The sequence below is a fragment of the Stylophora pistillata genome, chromosome 2 (assembly GCF_964205215.1).
Source record: "Stylophora pistillata chromosome 2, jaStyPist1.2, whole genome shotgun sequence".
Taxonomy (NCBI): domain Eukaryota; kingdom Metazoa; phylum Cnidaria; class Anthozoa; order Scleractinia; family Pocilloporidae; genus Stylophora; species Stylophora pistillata.
The window spans coordinates 57883368-57903757 of record NC_142520.1 but is presented as its reverse complement, the minus strand read 5'-3'; the positions used below and the strand labels follow the sequence as shown (position 1 = coordinate 57903757).

General features: G+C 38.2%; 2 protein-coding genes and 3 pseudogenes across 3 annotated transcripts in view; 1 reads left to right on the top strand and 4 right to left on the bottom strand.

Annotated features, from left to right (window-relative positions):
* Positions 1-1130, top strand: part of LOC111341817 (uncharacterized) — a 15530-nt pseudogene extending 14400 nt beyond the window's left edge. The window contains exons 6-7 of the transcript XR_015996669.1: positions 1-243; positions 645-1130. The exon at positions 1-243 is cut by the window's left edge and continues 54 nt beyond it. The product of XR_015996669.1 is annotated as an uncharacterized LOC111341817 (transcript). The remainder of the gene's footprint in view (positions 244-644) is intronic.
* Positions 1-20390, bottom strand: part of LOC148740617 (uncharacterized) — a 1045961-nt pseudogene that overhangs the window by 733622 nt on the left and 291949 nt on the right.
* Positions 1179-4202, bottom strand: LOC148740632 (uncharacterized; annotated as a pseudogene).
* LOC148740631 (uncharacterized) lies at positions 4418-8838 on the bottom strand. Its single transcript, XM_088748812.1, has 3 exons — positions 7682-8838; positions 6289-6744; positions 4418-5700 (listed from the first exon to the last, which is right to left on the bottom strand). Exons 2-3 carry the CDS (start codon positions 6722-6724, stop codon positions 5327-5329), a joined length of 810 nt encoding a protein of 269 aa, XP_088604938.1. The 5' UTR covers positions 6725-6744; positions 7682-8838; the 3' UTR covers positions 4418-5326.
* On the bottom strand, positions 8977-20335 carry LOC111341829 (solute carrier family 12 member 8). Its single transcript, XM_088748815.1, has 12 exons — positions 19987-20335; positions 18372-18450; positions 17675-17742; positions 17020-17211; positions 16465-16696; positions 15643-15844; positions 13980-14214; positions 12990-13599; positions 12312-12427; positions 11417-11534; positions 10856-10916; positions 8977-10480 (listed from the first exon to the last, which is right to left on the bottom strand). Exons 1-12 carry the CDS (start codon positions 20155-20157, stop codon positions 10330-10332), a joined length of 2235 nt encoding a protein of 744 aa, XP_088604941.1. The 5' UTR covers positions 20158-20335; the 3' UTR covers positions 8977-10329.

Here is a 20390-nt window from a genome sequence, read left to right as displayed (position 1 = left end):
TGCCAAAGGCAGGTTGTCCTAAGAATACAAAGTTTGCTTGGGAAGTTGGAACCCCTTACCAAGATACTGAGCATGCTTTTGGCAAGAACCGCTAGTCAAGTCCGTATGATTTGGCAGGCTCATCAGCCAAAAGCAACATGGAGCAGAAGTTTTGCCTGAAGACAGAGGAAGGAGACAAAAAAAATGGTCTGCAGTGGCCAAGAGGTCAATATTGTATTCTGAAGAAAGGAGAATGTGCTGAGGGTAAGCACTGTTAACAAACTTACCCAAGATAAAATTGGATGAAAGATGGAACTGTACCCCCCTTGAACACTTGTTACTGTAAACGCCTTAGAAACCTCCACCCTCTCTCTTCCCCGCATTGATTTACAGAGCCTTCAGACGGGGGAGGGGGGGGAGGAGAGGGCACGCACTGATATGAGACAAAATGCGGGTCGTTACGTTTCTTCAGACTATTGCCTAGCCCCAATCAGTATGAATTTCTTCATCAAAAAGCGAAAAAGGTTCGTCGTAGTTCATGCAATCTTTTAAGTTGTAATAACAACTGCAAAAACAACGACAACAACAACAATAACATGCACTGCGTGCCACCATGTATAATAACACTCCAAAACTGGGTTTTCTCTTAATCACTCTTTAAACAGGTTTCCGGCAAGGACACATCAGATGGGATGACGAAAACAGTAACAACAAGGACAGACCCTCCGGTGCGCTTCCAGACGGCGTGTACGACAGGAACACCCACATCCAGCATTGCTGCGGCTCGGATGGTCACGCCACCAATGCCATAATTCTTCCTACGGACTCCCCCTTCGTGCTGCTGAAGTCCAACACGCATCAGTGTCAGCATGTCCGAGGAATGCGAGCACGAGGTGAATACTTCCAATGGGATTGTGAAGATTGGTTTCCCAGCAACTATGCTGGTGGATCCAGGCCTTATGGTTATGTTGGGAGGAACGTCAAACTTGAATACTGCTACTATTATCATTAACTTAAGTTATGGTAGTCGCCAAATTTAATTTCATGGTTTATTCGGAATGAAACTTGTTATATTTAGTGGATCATCCCGTACTGTTCCGAAGTCCGTCCGTGATTTTCAAAGTTAATAAAGTCCTTGCATTTTAGCGAAATATTTGTAGCACTCTCTTACATTCATACATACAGACATACATACATACATACATACATACATACATACATAACTTTATTTGATAACGCAGGTTAAAAATATACGCAACTTTACAGCTGATGTGGACCCGCCTAAAGTAATTAGTCTATAATTTTAATAAATACAAATATGAATAAATTAAGTAAATCATAAAATTTTAGTAATAGTGAAAATCTGGTTTCATGTTTTGTATAACATTACCTCCCTTTTCAAAATTAATATTCATGTCAGTTTGTTTGGATTGTTTAAGTTATTTTTAAAAATAGATAAATTTGGAGAATCTTTAAGATTATCTGGTAGCGCATTCCATGCTACTGCAGATCTATATGCAAAGGACCTACGACCCAGTTCGGTTTTGGGCCTATTGAGTACAACCTTCAGGGATTTCCTTATTAGAGTTCTTGGTCGCCAAACAATTAATTTCCCGCAACCCTAAATTATAATAGGCATTATATGTAATAAAGACTGATAGTTTCTAAAAAAACTGTTTGGGGCTGCGTCGGTGGGGGTAACGAAATAATTTCAATATATCAACAAAGTTGAAATGGTAAATTGGCCACCGTTACGATTATAAAAGCTGATGATTGGAGCGTTAGCCCTTCGTCGGAGCGAATTGAGGAATTGTGGGTTGTCTGTCGCATCGTGCACGAGCGCATTTAAAAGTGCTTGGTTGGTCATTAGTCTGAAAAGAACTTCTGACCAAACAATTGCCTAAGTTTTTGTCGCGTTTGAATGGAATGAGCGGAGGCTGCGAAAAGATAGTGCTTGTCTCTGGATCGTTTTGAAGTAATTTAAAGTTTTTAAGAATGATGGATTTAACTGAGTGGTTCTGAGAATGAAACGTGAGAGTGAATGGAATGCGGTCGGAATCTTCCTTTTGTGACGTTTGTAGTGCTGAATGTCGATCAATAAGTTGGGCGCGGTGGTAACCCGCTTGAACAACAGAATCAGGGTAACCACGTTTATCGAAAAACTGGCACATTGACTCTGATTTGTGGTGGAAATCAGAGTCATCACTACATAGACGACGAGGTTTTAGAAACTGAGAAAAAGGAATGGAATTCTTTACGTGAGATGGATGCGAAGACGAATACAACAAGTAATTATGCGAGTCTGTAGGTTTGTAATACACACTAGTGCATAAACCGTTGCCTTCAATTGAACCTTTGATGTCTTTTCATTCACAAAACTGAGAAAATATCGGGACCCAAACGATCCATTAAGATCACCGATCACTTCACGTGCACCTCCGCCGATGTAATCTACTGCATAACTTGCACTTATTGCAAAAAGATTTACATCGGCGAAACAGGCAGAAGACTAGGTGACCGATTCCGAGAACACCTTCGCGACGTGGAGAGAAATGACAAGGACACATCGAAACCAGTCACTATTTACATTTCGCAGCCTATTTACACTTAGGTAGCACGGAAAGCCGTAAAACTCTTGAACAAAAGCTCATCTTTCAAACCGGCAGTCTAAATCCCTCAGGTATCAACGAACGCTTTTCATTCCACTAATTTTTTTGTGTTTTTCTTGTTGCCATGTTCCCACCAATCACGTAGCTCCATTTTCTGCCTGCCTTATGAATCAGCCTAGACATTTCGATTTACCTAATCATTCTAAGCAACATTTGGCAATCTGCGGTCTTTCCTTACACTTAGGTAGCAAGGAAAGCCGTAAAACTCTTGAACAAAAGCTCATCTTTCAAACCGGCAGTCTAAATCCCTCAGGTATCAACGAACGCTTTTCATTCCACTAATTTTTTTGTGTTTTTCTTGTTGCTATGTTCCCACCAATCACGTAGCTCCATTTTCTGCCTTTAAAAGCACACAAAACCCACAATTCCTCTATTCGCTCCGACGAAGGGCTAACGCTCGAAACGTCAGCTTTTATAAACGTAACGTTGGCCAATTTACCATTTCAACTTTGTTGATATATTGAAATTATTATATGTAATAGTTAAGATATGGAGCTTATAAATATACTCTAAAGGTATCCAGCCAACCTTAGAAAGTACATCACTATCCTTAAAACTATTTGGTAACTTATGAATCAGCCTAGCAGCCCTGATGTGAATCATTTCTAGATCTCTGAGCTTTGGTCCAGACCCCCAAATCACAATTCCATACAGAACACTTGAAATAACTATCCTACAATAAAAAGTCTCCAAGATAGATGTAGATAGGAAATTTATACGTCTCGACATTTTGACTTTGGCATTAAATGCAGATCTAGCCAATGCAACATGCTGAGACCAAGAGAGTTTATCATCAATTGTAACCCCAAGGCAATTGGTAGAGGACACATACCGAATGGTGTCCGCACCCCACTTCAGCTGTTTCAAAGGACCTATGAAGGGGGTGGTACTTAAGACCATTGCCTCGGATTTACCATCATGTAGAATCAGTCTGTTACTAAGACACCACTGAGGAATTAACCTGGTCCAAAACAGCCTGTAACACTGTTGTTATGTCATCAACAGTATTCCCTACTACATATATTGTGGTGTCTTCAGCATACATATAGCCTTCTCCACTGGTAATAGATTCAGGGAGGCCATTAACATAAGATGCAAACAGTCTTGGTCCTAGTAAGGATCCCTGAGGGACCCAGCTCTAATGGGGATTCTATCAGATCTAGACCCATTTACACTAGTCCCTTGCACACGGTTGGAGAGATAGTCATTGATCCATTTCCACATATCACCTGCCAAGCCAACAGCTTAAGATCGGTTTATCCATTGAAATATGGCCATTAAACAGTGCTTATAGAGCCACAAAACATTATCAGAATCATTCTTTGACACTTACTGTGGACAACCATATTAGTGTTATGTTTCCTTTGTTAAAATATCGTTATGTCTGGTCCATGTAAGGTCCTACAACTCTCAATATGACTCAGTTTGATACAAGACAAATTCAATTAAGTTGAAGATAAATTTTCTATTCATGCAAAAAATTCATAGTTTGACAGTTGCTTGTCGATATGTCACATTGGGTACACAACGACGTCAGCTAAACCCAGCTTTGATTACTGTAAGGTCAGTGTTGATAGAACATGCTTGCGATTTCTAAAAAGATCTTAAAAAGTCAATTTTTTCATCAAACAGAATAAAGGCGCACCGACAACTCGCAGATCAATAACAACTACATTCTTCGAGAGATGCCTTTTCTTCGTCTTGTCACAAGCGCGGGGCAAAGAAAAAATTCTGAGTCTCCATGAAGAATCGAACCACAGACCTTCGGATTTCGCGCTCCGATTTTTATTTATTTATTTATTTATTTATTTATTTATTACAAATTCACTCCTCAAGAATACACAAACAATTAGTATTAATAGCAATTAAGGTTAATAAAAACCATAAAAGGAAAAACTGTGGAGAAGGAGACAACCAAAAGCGCTGACGCACCATAACACTGAGCCGACAGAGACCCTATCGTGAGCAAGGCCGATTACAAAGTTCATATTTGACACACGTCCTGCATACTGCTAGGATCGTCAATGTCGATAGCGTCATGTTTTGCAAAGAATAAGAAAGATGGCAAGTTTTTAGCTCGGTAAAAAAAAAAGTATAGAATGACTTTTTTTTCGTCTTATCACAAGCGTGGGACAAAGAAAAAAAAATTCAAAGTCCCCTTAAGGGATCGAACCTTAGACCTACGGATCCGTGATCCGATGCTCTAACAGAGCTCAACAGTCAACAATTCAACTATCGTTCGTTTCAAATATCGGTTACGCCAGATGTGAATTATGGGATTTATCAAGAAAGTGAGAAGAGTTATGGTTATTGACCAGGGAATGTTGGGGATAGCACAAAACTTCGACGCGTTATCCGTAATATTCCTTTAATTTTCGACCATCACAATTGAGAGTATGAACATGTCACGAGAAATCGGTTACCTAACGGTGAAAAACTGGGAAAGAAAACAAACAAAAGGACGAATAAACAAATAAATACCTAAAAACAAGCGTTAAATCGAAATCCTACTCACATTTTGTGCGAACCAAACAAAAAAAGGAAGAGTTTGCAGCCGCTAGAGCTCGTCGATAAGAACACGTGTTAGTAGCTACAGTCCAAAAACATGTGACCAAACTGTACTTCGTGTATATGTACCGAAACGTAACGCAACAAGAAAAAACAACAAAGGAAAAACGTCACGGACTAAGTTCAACTAAACAGGGAAAGACGGCGTTGCCATAGATACCCGCCGGTCTACCAATACTTAGAGCAGCTGTTGGAATATACATCAGCACGAATGCGATTGAAATGGAAATTGTGTCAACCAGCACTTTTCTATCCCTCACAGTCAGTCCATCGACATTAACGGAATTTTCAACTTGTACTGCAGAGTGAGTGAATCGGAAGACGATTAAAAAGGTTTTTACCTTATAAATCACGAGCAAAGTTATAAGCACTGTTGCTATGGAAATCCTCAAGAATTTTGCAAAACGTCCTAGAGTGCTTTTAACAAAAATAATGATAATGACGCTCCAGATTACCCAGCATGCACAGGCGAACGTGACAGCCACTAAGAAAAGGAAAAGAAAAAAGTAAAAAAAGGTTAGGAGAATACTGTTGATTCTTCTGTGTGATATCCTCAGTGAAATCGAAGTTTTAATATTGGATCTTAACCTGACATTAACGACTGGATTGGGTTATTTACATTGCACATCAGTTATTATAGAGTTGCTAGACCTTGGGACAGTTGGACCAACATCAATTTGAAACCGGTTTTATATGACGCCGACGTATATTTGAAGTGGGGGGGAGGGGAAGGTTAGGGTGTTGAAGTCATTCAATAGTGACCTTAAGCAGTCAGGACGGCCACACCCAGGAAGACGTCGACTTTTAAAGGAATTTATATCTTCATTTAGAATTTCGTGAATGGTTGGATGTGTTTATCGTCTCTTACGCCGCCACGCCTCAATTTCAGCGTGACGTTGAGTTCCAAATGGAAACTTCAAATTTGCTGTCAAGGTTTCTTTTCTTGAAAGTTTTGTGATTTGCCGTTGTGGTTTGCTTAAGGTTCTTACTTGTATTGTTGCTGGGAGGACGCGCTGTTTGTAAGGATTAAAGAAAACATGAATACGTATGGTATTGGTTTCAATCTCCTCACCTTTCTTTGCGCATGGTCTCCGATACCTAATTGGCTTATGTAAAGCAAAGTATCGATCCCCAGCGATCAATACGATGTGGGTAAAGGAACAGCCACAACAAAACACGATGGCTAACTCTGTAGCTTTCGTCAATTGATGGAGGCGGGAACAGGTCATATGATCGTCATGCAGGGACATGCGCAATGCTGTAAATAAGGGATTGGCTACCAACGGAGCTGCACATTCCAATAAGGTCAGGCTACCAATTAGAATATCACACGGAGTCTGAATCAGGTTCTTCCTCTTTGTCGTCACAATAATGACCAGGTTACAAAGGAAAGCAAAGACAGCAGTAAAGGCGTTTACCACGCATATGATGACGTCATTAATGTAATATCGGGAACTTTTCTCCCATAAGATAAACGAAGACCAATTGCAGTTCAACTCACCATCCATGGATCATTTTAATAAAATGTCTAACAGTAAATTGAAATACATACATTAATTTCTTACGCAGATGAATTCCAGATTTCTTCTCGTGTCAGACTATTTATTCATTTACTATAATTAGCCGCACAAATTAATGAGCAAAAATGTGAAGATAAAAAGCCATGGGAACAAACTATTCGAAAAAAAAAAGAATAAAACTGGGAAACGGTCAAAAGGCACGTCCCATGAGAAACAGATAATCAGTGAATTTAGGCTGTAAACGAGCTCTCCGCTTCTCTTCAAAATCTAAATTTATCTTTTCTATTAACATTTAGAGATTATTTTCAGACATTTAATCATAAGATAAATGTTAGATTTTTATGGAATCAGGAGTGTATTTCTTTTTTCTTGTCTCTCTTCAAATTTCATATTTAGCTATTTTGTGGTCACATCGGAAGTATTGGAATCATTTCAGTTTTCGACGCGTCCCAGAGTCTTGCCTTTTTTTGAGACATTAGCAAAGCGTTGGTTACATACAATATAGATCTAAGACTATCACAAAACAGTTATTTCAAACGAGGGATACGCGATTAAAGTTAGTCGCGCGAAATTCAAACCCGTTCTGTCAAAAACGAGAAAAACAATTAAATGTGATGCATACTCCGAGTTATAATACCTTTGTGAAATATATATTGGGCACAGGAAGAGCAGGTCTTTTGAAATCGGTGTGCTTTTGCGCCTATCCTATTAGCCAGTCGTACCAACCTCATTTGAACAATTTTCCCGATTTATCGACAAAAAACTGATATGGCGAGAAGAGGGATAATCGTCGTCGATCGATTTAGTAACGCAATTTTCGAAATCGAAAAACCTCGTCATGGCGTTTGAAGTCATTTTACTCCGTTACCCTTCATCTTGTATTGATGAGGTGCCAACAATAAATCCTATCGGACCTGTTATGTTTATATTAGATAGTTCGCTTACCTTTGGCTTTTAGTCTGTGAACCTTCGATTTCTTTGAATTGCTGTAAGAGTTTTTTGGGCAGTCTGGTACAATACGTTGTTATCATCCACCTGCTATGGCTGGTCTTGGCAGATGGCGAGCACCTTGGCCTTTATTAGTCTTTGGACAGGATTTGACGTCATCTCCTGATTCCATTTCTTTTTATTGCAGACTGAACTCAAGTAATTGGCAAACGGCGTTCATTAAAGAAAGACAAACTCATAAAAAATCTTCATTGTTATCCTTTTGACCTGATAAAACGCCTCGGTTCATAATAAATCCATTTAAGGGAGATCACATGCTTTCCGAAGGAAAACCGATGTCACTTAAATGAATGTTTTGTGACCAGATTAATACTCTAACTGATCTTTAACGAAATGGGTTTTAATTTTCTGAAGAAATTCTTATGGAAATTTCGTTTTCTAAGGTTGGCAGAATTTTGTTTCAGTCGCAATTTAATCCTTATGGTGCATTAAAAAGGGACTTCTTGGACGGAACTCTGAGGTTTATTGTATTCTGTACCTTGCTTTTGACCCGATTCAAAAGCAAATTAGAGCGCTGTCGATGAACACGAATAAAAATAAATCTTCAATTCAAATGGAGAAATGTGTGTTGGCCAGCCCAAACCGGTTGTAACATGCAAATCCGACCATCTATCCGTTCGAGGCGCTAGGACTAGATTGCAGTAAGGGAAATAAACATTCATTTGGTTGGTATATCGACATCTTATCTCCAAACTCATAAAGTTAACAAAAAAACAAACAAACAAACAAACAAACAATCCAAGAGAGCATTTGACTGAAGTGAAATTCGTTCCAAAAAAAGCCACGTGACATATAGGTCATATCACGGCCAACATCTTTACGTAAAAGTAGTTTTACTAGTCATTCAGACAACTTTTAGAGTCATAATCAGAGGAATTTCTTTTACTATCATCAATTTCAAGTCTACCTCTACACAACAGTTCCAGAGAAAGTTGAAGATTACAAAAAAGTATGTTCTTGATCTTTTTGTCGAGTCTTTGTTCACAAGCAATGTTTAAGCCTACCTGTGAAGACAGTCACTTTGCACAAAAAAAAAGTGAAAGAAAGAAAGAAAGAGACAGCCGAAACTGTGCCGATATCCTGCACCATATACCAGAGATTTGACTCGTTAAATTCTTTTATGTAGATCTTTGATTAATTGCACCTAAGAAATTTAGATTAGTCATTGGGAGCAAACTCGAAGATGAAACGGTAATACAAAGAAAGCTCAGAAAAAAGAGAACAGGACTCTCGTGAATACTAATTTCACTTTATTTCTCGAGTGGTTCAAAATGGCAATAATTCACTAATTCAAATTTAGATTCAGTTTCTTGGTGTGTAAAGTTCCTACACTCTTTCGTTATCCTCAATTAAGCGGTTTTCGATTAAGTGTCAAGAATCTTGATTTTGCTCAAGATTTGCTTCAGATTTGCTTCAGATTTGCTTCAGCTTTGCTTCAGATTTGCTTCAGCTTTGCTTCAGATTTGCTTCAGATTTGCTTCATAGGGGCTCTGTAGTTAAAAAAAAAATCCCGTCCCATTCTCAACCAATCAGGTGTAAAAGCAAAAAATAAATAAATAGTAATATTAAATAAAAATAAAAACTGTAAAGGCACTGCCAGGCGCGTTTTCCAACACATGACTAGGGCCCTGATCCCGCGTATTCAAGTTCTCGTTCGTTTACTTCATTCTAATGTCCTTTTTGATTGGCTAAAATGATCCTTGGCAGTCACAACAGAAAACCGCTCTGTATGCAAATAAAGTACCACCTCACCAGAAGTAACCAAACCTTTGAAAACAAGGAATAGCTGAACTTCTCAGCTCCAGACGGTCCAAATCAGTAAACCTTGAGGTTTGATAAATTAATTCTTGGCACTTTCCTAAATGTTGGTCATTCCGTTTTTGTTTTATCTTTTTAATTTTTTTTTTGTAATATATTTACCCTTTCAAACAAAATTGAAAAAAATAAAGCTTCTGCTCATGTTAATAAATTAAAATATTCCAACGAATTTTTCATTTTGAATCTAAGTTGACCCAATGGACTGAAGGCCTCAGAAAATTATATATCCTACAGTATAAATAAATTTTTCAAAGTATTTACAAAAAAAACCCTTACATTCAAACTAATATATATAACATTTTCTTAACCATTTGTATTATCTAAAATCTTCAACCTATTCCTTTACCTAACTGATAAATCCCTTTTTACTAATAACTTAGTTGTACACTCACGTAAATAATTTTTTCACAAATAATTCTTTCTTCTCATCAAATAAAATCGATGGTCAAATAAACTCTAAAATTTTGAAAAACTAAGCCAGATTTGTGCCTCTTGGGAAAAAGAATTGGAACACACACACATATAAAATGATTGAAATTCAACAGCTTTGTGGATAACTAAACTCGAACTTAAAGGAGCTCTGTCACTGAAGGCTTCAGAAAAGTCTACAAAGGAATTAGTTAGAAAAATGACCATAACCGTAGAGTAATTATTGAGTTTAATAAGCGAAGTAACGCCATAATTAATTTCCGAAAAGAACCCTTCCTTCATTTTATCTCCCGAACCCGTCCCACCCCTCCCCACTATTTCTTAATGACACTATTACGTCATTGGGGTCCAATACTTGTTACCATGGAGGACTGGTGCCTCTTGTCTCGGTAGGAAAAGTCTGTGTTTTCTTCTGTCAGCTGGTAGGTGGACATCTGATAAGGAATGCCGCTGATTGGGACTACGATTTGCTGTTGTGAAGATTCCTTCCTGTTTACAAAGAAAAAAATAATGTAAATAAACACGGGGGTTTTGTACGTCAACTGGAAGATGATAATTTACAATGTAACTCCGAATTAGGATTTAGGTTTTCAGTGTAGGAACTTTCTGCTCTCGCCAATTTCATAGACCATTGTGGTTAAATTGCAAATTACACATTTTCTCGTCTCTTTTAAATAAGAGACCAGGAGATCAAACGGTCAGTTAATGCAGAGTTAATTACTTTTTGTTTGTTTGGTTTGTTCTTTATATCGTCATTTTTTTCTGTTTTGTCTATGTTTTGTCTTTTTTAACAAACACGGTGATTTTACAACTCTTTAGGTGTACGTAACAAAATTTTGATGGACATGCACATTTAAAGGTTACCTTGCCAGTTTATCCCACAAAGACTGAACCCACTTAAAGAACACGAAATCTGAAGCAACTCCTGAAAAGACACACACAAAAAAACAACTAAATCACAAAATGATGATCTAGAAGCATTTGAAATATATTACAGAGCACTTTGTCATTATTACGCCATTTAACCGTTATCAACCGAGGCTGTAATAGAAGATGACTGCAGTTTGAATTCGAGCGGGCAGTGGAGGATGAGTGGTTGAATGGCTTGTCTAACGAGCAAGATTTCCCCCATGAGACCCCGTTTGGGTTCGAATCCAGACCTCTTGCCTTTGATTTAATTGCGTTATCCTCCAGGCCACCGAGTCTATGGGCTAGCCCAGATTTGCAAATAAATGGATTCAAATGTCGCCACATAAGAAAAAAATTGTACAGCTACAGATCCAATATCCATATGTAACATGGTTGAAAAATATTGAAATGTGACCAAATTAGAAGGATTCAGAGTTGGAAAAACGATTCTTCGGACAAGAGATTTTTAATAGAAATCATTTTTAATATTGCATAGGAAAATCAATCCTAGTTTACCTTTCGACAGTCCTGGGTTTGCCTGACCGATATATATGTACACTATTAACGCCAAGGAGATGTTTGCGAGGGCGTATCCCCAGTTAATAAGGAACATTATCAGTATACTGGCAAACGCCTGCAAGTCAAAATATCAGCTCTAAGATAAGCGATACTTGCCTCACAAAAGTATTGAAAATTATTATCCAACTACACTCCGTAGAGTATAAATAACGCCATAAACGAGTACAAATATCACGTGGTATTTGTCCTCCAGAGAACCGGTTAGACAGGTTTTCTCGCATCGCGCAAGCGAAGAAATGGATTGAAGTTACGAAAAAAAATGGCGAACAATTTGAATCATAATTCTGACGACGAAGAGTCAGAGTGGCTGGCAAACATAGATCCAAGTTTATTAGATGAATAGAACGAAGAAAAAAAGCTAGACGACCAGGAGATTTCTTCATTTATTGAAGAAAATAGAAACAGCACGACAACGCGCCAATTCCGTTCCGCTTTGCATACCTCTTTCAAGCACTCACCGGAAATAAATATCCGCGAAATTCGCCCGCACTGAAATAACAATTTGGCGTGTTGGATAATAAATAACTTATTACACGTTTTGTTGTGTAGTATCGCTGAGTATTTTTACTCGTTATTTGTATTTTGACGAGCCCGTAGGGCGAATCAAAATACAGTACAACTCGTAAAAATACTCAGCGATACTACACAACAAAACGTCTAATAAGATATATGTATTCAAAAAAAGGTTATTTTCACACGCGTTCTTGCATATAGCACAATAATTCCCTCACGTTGCGTTACTTTCGTAAGTTGGTACAAATTCTCTAAAGATAATGAATTCAAAGAAAAGTGTTGTAGCTAGAATAGAGTTACCATATCAATCATCACTTACCCCAGCTAAAGACACCCATCGATTACACAAATCTGAATAATAAGAAGAAGGTTGTTTTTCTATTTCCCATTTGATCTGATGCTCTTCATCATAGTATTCTTCTTTCCTTCTACGTTCTAAAATTTAAAGGAATTAAAAACAACATTGGTTAATTGAGACCGAGGTACAAACAAAACTTCACATCAACATACACAATATTGGGCCCTTTAACACTTGTTTACTTCAGAGAAAGGTTCGAATGCTCGTAAACTGCGACAGACAACTACAGCAAGCTGTTAGGATCTACTTAACAGTTCTCTGCATTTTGCACCAATCAGCCAGGGGTTTCCTGATTTAACTTTCTCCATTCTAAACTATACTTGTCTGTCGTTTACTCTTGCCCTTTCGGTGTTTGTCTGCACTGTAATTGCAGAGTTAAGAGAAATAAAAGTCTATGCTATGGCTTAACGATAATCTGAAAAAATTATGTCACTACCTTTCTAAAATAACTTTATCAAATTGCGTCAAATCCTAAACGTTTGGATATTTGGAGCTTTCTTTCAGCTCCGCGACAGTTGGCGCAATGCATGACTCGGTATATGAGCTGATAACCGGAGTTGAGAGAGAGAGAGAGAGCCAATAAGAACACTACAAATTCAATATTCAGAGTTAAAAACTCAAGAACACGATTTAACTTACCTTTTAATTTCTCGCGATCTGCTTCATCCGATTTTCGTCTTTCTCTTAGTGTTTTTTCCTTGTCTTTATTGCTCTCACTCTGCAGCAGTTTTGTTGTATCATTAAACACTTCCGAATCTCCTTTTTCGCCATCAGTGTCTCTGCTTTCTAAATTAACTTTCGTTTCTGCTGTATCGTGCTCTGGCATATCCAGAGGCGAGCTGTAATCAGACCACTTGTCATCTTTATTTTTATTTTCCTTTTCCTGGGAGTCATCCTTCTCCATGGCATCTTGCATGCCAAATTTCACTTCTCCAAAATCATATTTTTCCTCGGAGCTGCTGCCGTAACTCAATTTCTTTCCACTGTCTTTAAAATCAGACGAAATCAACCGACTTTCTGGCGATTTCTTGAGATCTGATGACGGTTTTCGTTCAAACAATTTTTGCTGTTCTCGTAGATCATAGCTCATGGCGAGTTTGAAGTACGCGTAGTCAATAGCAGCGTATGTGAGTAGAAATGGCATTGTCACTATAGGAGCCAAAGCATTCAGGTTACCGATCATTATGAATGCTATGGCAATCACAGCCACAAATATCGCAGCTACATACGGCTCCTGATTTGGACCACGCTGAAAACAAAGACAAGAAGAGTTTTGTCAGAAACTAAGAATTTAGAGATCAGTCCTTTGTTAGTTGATTGTTTTAAGCCTGGTTCTATTCAAGTCGCTGTGATGTTACTGGCAATGGTAAGAGTATTCCTAAAAAAGATCCTTAGCAGTGACAATGTCTCGCGTTTTGATGACTTGAGTAAAAGTGAAGCGGTGATGGGTTGCTATTGGCAATTAGAATTTGGCGAAAAGACAGTTGTGATTGATCAGTTTTTGGTGGTAAGGTTAGGCTGTCCTGTCCCAGCTTACAAAATTGTTCTATTCTAGTCTTTGATTAGTATCATAACCATACAAAAAAGACACATCTTCCTTAACAATAACCCTATTAGAAATCTTCTTACCCCTTTGCCCAGTGATTTAATGAGAGGTACAACATTCTCCTTGCTGATACACTGTAACACTCGCGGGGCTCCATACTGAGCACCAAGACAGGAGGATAAAGAAGATACATACAGACCAAACAGAAACAACACTCCAACTAACGACACCTTGGATGCTATCATATAGTCTGTGAGCAGAGCATAGCGGCTGCAGACTGCGCCAAGTAACACAGCAAACAAGATGTAAAGCATTCCACTGTTCAGAGACAAGAACAAACGGTTTTTTATTAAATAAGTTTATAAAATAGCGGGTAGATTCGTGTAATCAAAGTAAATTAATGAAGGGTCCTTCCTATCCCCATTATGGACGCTAGAGACGTGTGTCCAGTGTACCAGACGTGTGTCCAGTGTACCAGACGTGTGTCCAGTGTACCAGACGTGTGTCCAGTGTACCAGACGTGTGTCCAGTGTACCAGACGTATGTCCAGTGTACCAGACGTGTGTCCAGTGTACCAGAGGGCTTTCTTGTTCCAACAACAAAATTCTAACTACTGCATTATAAATGTTACGAAACGATCTGTTCGCACGTCAGCTGTGCATGCATCGTGACATGAATCACTTGGAAAGTGAATCAATCAATCAGTCAATAGGCTTTATTTATTTAGGAAAGCAGTGAAACTGATGACCGTTTGGCCCTCTGTAAGTTTGGAGGGTACTCAAGAAGTTAGAGTAACTCTTGGCTGCACCTCAAACACCTCTTACTCATCTTTCGTGCTCTCCAACCTTCCCGAACTGACTCATAAACCACTTGTTCAATTAAATACGACGACGTAATGGGATTGACTTCCACAACCCCAGGATCCGAAAGCTTATTCTTTCAAACGATGACAACAATTTTTTTTTTAACACCTCGTCGAAAAAAATGTGCTGTTTCATCCAAACTGCATCCTCCAATTGATTATGTTCTTACCTGTACTTCTCATTACCAGTTTGCCAGACAGTGTATTCAAATTGTAACAATAATATAATTAACAAATGGTAAACACCACACCGTACACTATTGAGTTATGGATGCACGCGGGAGGTTGCTAAGCACGAAAGAAGCGTAAGAGTCGCTCGAGGCGATAGCCGAGAGCGACTCTAGCTTCTTGAGTGCTTAGCAAACCTCCCAAGTGCATCCATAACTCAATAGTGTACGCTGTGGTGTTTACCATTTGTTTTATAACATAACATTGATACATTGTAGCTAAAGAGTTCCCTTTTATTTAACAAATCTTACGTGACTAGAAAAAACAAGCGCGCGCGGAAGAATAGTCTTTGCATTTGCTCACGTCAGCAGCGTACACCCATGGGCAAATGGGGGACGCTAAATTGACCAATCAGAGCGCGCGCTTTACTTTGTTTATGTTATAAATACAGATGATCACCCCAAGGCGTACGTGAAAGTTTTAGGTATTATCAAAATAATGTGGAACTTTTTCTGACCTAAAGCCCAATGCTGCAAGTGTTCCTGCAGGAATATTACTTGAGGGATCCTTGAGGTCTCCACTCATGTTAATACCTGCCAGTACCCCTGTTGCACTGGGGAAGAAAACACCAAACACAGAAAAGAAGTTCTGCCCTTCAGAGAACTTGGGCGGGGCATTTTTAGGTATTATCAAAATAATGTGGAACTTTCTCTAACCTAAAGCCCAATGCTGCAAGTGTTCCTGCAGGAATATTACTTGAGGGATCCTTGAGGTCTCCACTCATGTTAATACCTGCCAGTACTCCTGTTGCACTGGGGAAGAAAACACCAAACACAGAAAAGAAATTCTGCCCTTCAGAGAACTTGGGCGGGGCATTTTTCTCCATATTTTCCGTTCTGTAGCCAGTGAAACCAGCAGCTGAAAGAGATAGATGCCACAAACACAAAACATATTGATGAGTGTTTAGAGGTCACTTTACTGAATAAAACGAAACTTCCCTAAGCTTTTTACAAAACCTAACTACTGGCTATTTATCTTAGGGGAACTTAGTGTACCGGTTTAAATCAATGAAAAGGGTTTAATCTCTTTAAAAAGATCTTTGATGATCTTTTTACCACCCTGTACAGATGAGATACACAAGGACCTAACAAATTCTTACATATCAATGTGATTTATTTTTCAAGAATAACTATATCATACTTACTATTCACGCTTTGGAAGATAATTTCTAACTCTGTGTTAAGAATTGTTCCCTTGTATTCTTTATTAATAAAATTTTCCTCTTAAGGTATTCGACACCAGTCAGTCATAGAAGAATACACATGCATTTACTTCAAAAATGTAGAAAAGATGGGCAAAACTGTTCACTCACACAGAGGCCAAAAGAAATAAATGTACAAATACCAAGCCATCATTAGAATTAATAAACATGGCACAAATTATAGGTCACTTAATATTAAAGATCATCTCTTGACAGTAATTACACAGACCCCCACCCTCCCCTCCCCTTGCCTTCTCTATCACTTCCCGACACTTACCATAATCAGTATGAGCAAAGGTGCCGACAAGGAAGTCAAGAACAGAGAGCATAAGGATAGCAAGAAGGAGAAGCTGTAGTTTGACGACCCATTTGACGCCAGCGAGAACAACAACCAATAAGATCAAGGAAGTAATCAGACCAATCACACGAACTGCCCATGGACCTTCCCAGCCTGTGGTCTCCGCCAAGGATTCACCAAATCCAGCACAGAATAATGAAATGCTAACGGCCTGATGGAAATGAAAATGAGAGGATTAAGAAGAATAAAACCTGTGAGCCATGGTGATCAACTTCTTATCAAATAATTTAAAAAAAATCTTTAAAGATAAAATTTGTTGGCTGAATGGGAATGGAAGGCTAAGAGAGAAAGAAAATTAGAACAGATATTTGCTATTTTGAAACTGGAATTTTACAACCCTTTCTAAGTTTGAAACTTGTAACTAGTCATGGACCCTTAAGGTTTTCCACATTTTTCTGCATGATCCCTTAGAGGCTACATGAGCTATCTTTTGGTGATAAGAGATGCCAATGCATCATTTCATCACCACCTCACCATTCCAAAAGAGTAAAGAATTCCAATTGTTCCTCCACTCCGCTGTCCTAGAACATGCGCTAAAAGGAAGTACACACCACCACTTTCAACATGACACCGCTCACAAACCCCAATGGCTGATAGTGCTGGAGCCAGAGCAACCAACAGAGTTAACACAATAATCAACAATGACAGCCCAATGCCAGCATTACCCTGAGAAAAAATAATGAAAAATAACAATTTGGAATGGTTTTATAACTAATCATGCATAAAACTATTTACACAAAGAATGCCTTCCTTGTCGTTGTTTTTGTAAGGAAATCTTAACATTTAGCACAAAAGCTCTACATGATCATCTGGGATAATATTTTTTTATAACCCTTTGACTCCTAGTGGTGACTAGCATCTAATTTCTCCTTACAATACCACCCCTGAATCAAACATTAAGGTCAGGAGAATAAAGGAAATGATCACCAACTAAAAGCTCTTGATTGTTAAACAAAATCTCCTTTTCAGCACCTTAGAAAATGTATAGTCAGAACAGTCTGAAGAAAATGTAAACTGATGTTAGCATGTAGAGGGTTATTGAGACTGCCTTATAACTGGGCTTGTACACATTGCTTGTTTATTGTTAGTGTGGTTATATTAAAAGGAAATAGATATTATAGGTACATACCACCATCCACCCAGTCCTGAGAAATATAACCACACCAAAGATGTTCAGCATACATGATGTAAATACACCTTTGATTAAAGAAAAATTAAACAAAAAATTCAGTTTACTTTCAATTACTTAAATCAGTACACTTGAAAACTGCAACTGTCCTGTGATACATAAATATGTAGAAGAATTTCACAAGATTTGCAAAGGGATTGACAAACATTTCCTGAATTTTGTCGATGAAGTGTGCGTGTGAATAATGTTGATGGCTAGTTTATATCTGTAAGGGTGGCTGGTGGTTTGATCAAAAATGTTTATAGGGGCCATCAACTACCAACAAGGATCTTGATTTTTTTCAGCATAGCATAGAGAATTATAACCCATAGGTGAAATTCTTGCATGCGGAGCCTGAGTACCCCAGGCTATAGCAGTAAAAAACAATTTGATTAAGTCCCTTATTGACAGTCTGTAGCAAGCTGTTACAGTTTTATAACTTATGGTTATGGGTTAAAGTGAGATAAACATTAACACAAAATAAAATGTCATGAAAATTGCAGGTAGAGTAAAGGAGCCTCCCAAGTTGGGTACCTGTACTAGATCACTAAATATCTTAATTCCTGCTACAGGCAGCCAAGCACCTATACTATTAATGATTCTAAATCATGAGTAATTCAAATACACTTTATTATATCCCACTAATATAAAAGCTCACCATCCCATGTTCCAAATAACACTGGCTCCCTCACAAAGAAGTTTGCCTTCCACCATGGCTTCTCAGACACTTGATCCCCCTTAATGTAATTAATTAAGGACATTTTATATATTAATCAATAATTAATTATTCATCAAATTAAAGGTGGATAGGGGTGAATATGTACCAACCCAAGAGGCACTGAGGTAGAGATGGTTTGCAACCAATCTCTAGAGACACAGGTAACAATGGTGAAAGGAACAAATGCTGGTAGACAAACAAAAGAAGCTAATGAGATATGTTGTTTACGTCCACCAACATGGCAGTAATGACATAACATGCAAACCATCTATATATCCCTCACTTTCACAGAGAGAGAGATTTTGATTTTATCTCTTAGGCTCATTGGAGATGAATGGTACTTGCCAATCACTTTTGAACTAGCTAATCAGCATGCATGAGAAGCACTTTGCACCAGTGGGGTATATGAACTAACTTTTTATAATGTTATCTACATTGCAAGCTGTCTGTCATTATGTTTTCGACAACAGCAAAAGCTCCTTTACTTTGGCTTCTAAGATTTGTCTGGACAGAAAGGTCAAATATCTGTTAAAAGAGATTCTCATGCAAAGTACTTAACAGCAAAGATAGACTTTTTCTGAATAAATATTAAAAGCTCTGGCAGACAGCATATATATTGCCGTGGGCCATTTTGAGAAAAAACAACTTAATCTCACATCGACCGAGAATTGTTGTTCATCTGGATCTTCAGAAGTTCTCTCTATAACAAAATTATCAAAATGCTTTCCCAGCGAACTCGATATTTGTCCAGTTCTAAAGGATAAGCCTATATGGGGTATAAAGGGTTTATTGTTAAATAGAATATTCGAGTGCGGGCACTGTCAGTGCGAATTGGTTCCTCTTGATCGAATCTCAGGAAATTTACATCTTCACGCTAGACAAAATTAACAATATTGTTCAAAGCTAATGGAACGGAGAGAAAAAAAAACTCTTTTTTCATCGTAACACATGCATAGAAAAAGCATACTGTTCATGAAATCAGTAATCGCTATCGGAGTGTCTAATTTAAATTTTATCAAATTTTGATTAACAATTCAGGTCGGGTAAAGAACACGTTCGATCAAGTACAATTTTGTTTGTTTCAATTTTTTTCTTGAATAATTTCACGTTTGATCAAAATTAGATCAACCATGAAATCGCTTACCTTCCCTCTAATCACAAAGAGTAAAATGTATTCTAAAGAGTCTTTCATGTACTTATAAAATCAAAACACAAATTGAAGAACCTGTACTCGCCGGTGTTGAAGCCAGCTGCCGAAACACGCGAATGAGGGAACGTATGCTTACTTACATGGAAATACAGAAACTTAATTAAATATTAGATTCAAGTCAAGGTTTATCCCAATTTTCCTTCCAAATTGTTGTGTTCTCTTTTCACAAAAATTTTTGGTTAATAACTATTCGTTTGAAATAACTGCTTGTTTTAACCCCTAAAACTACAAGAATCCTTTTAATATGCAAATGAAAGTCGTTCCTTCGAGCGAGAACGGATGATCATAAAATTGACAACGGTAACGAATTTTCTTTTCGTTTCCCGCCATTTTTTTCATACTAACCTGATCTTCATCAAAAAGATCTTTGACATTCGGATTACCACAAGATGTACTTCCACTGGCTGTAACTTCTACCGACTCATCGCCGTGAGGTCTTGGAGGCGAAGGCTCTGATCGCCCAACAGGATCCAAACCAAATCTACTCCAATTTACATTATCTTTGTTGTCCGTCATTCTGTTGTCGCGGCTCTGGTGAGATATTTCCCTTCGGTAACAACCGCTTAAATTTCACTGTAAGCCCAAGTTCACCCATGAAGGGTAGAATTTCACTCAGGGCAAACTCATCATCGGAGCCACGGTAAAAATTTTCGAATTCGCATAATTCTTGTTGACGGACAAACATCCTACACGCATGACAATGGTAGGTTCATTTGACTGACAGCTTTGCTAATAAAGGGTCGCCAATA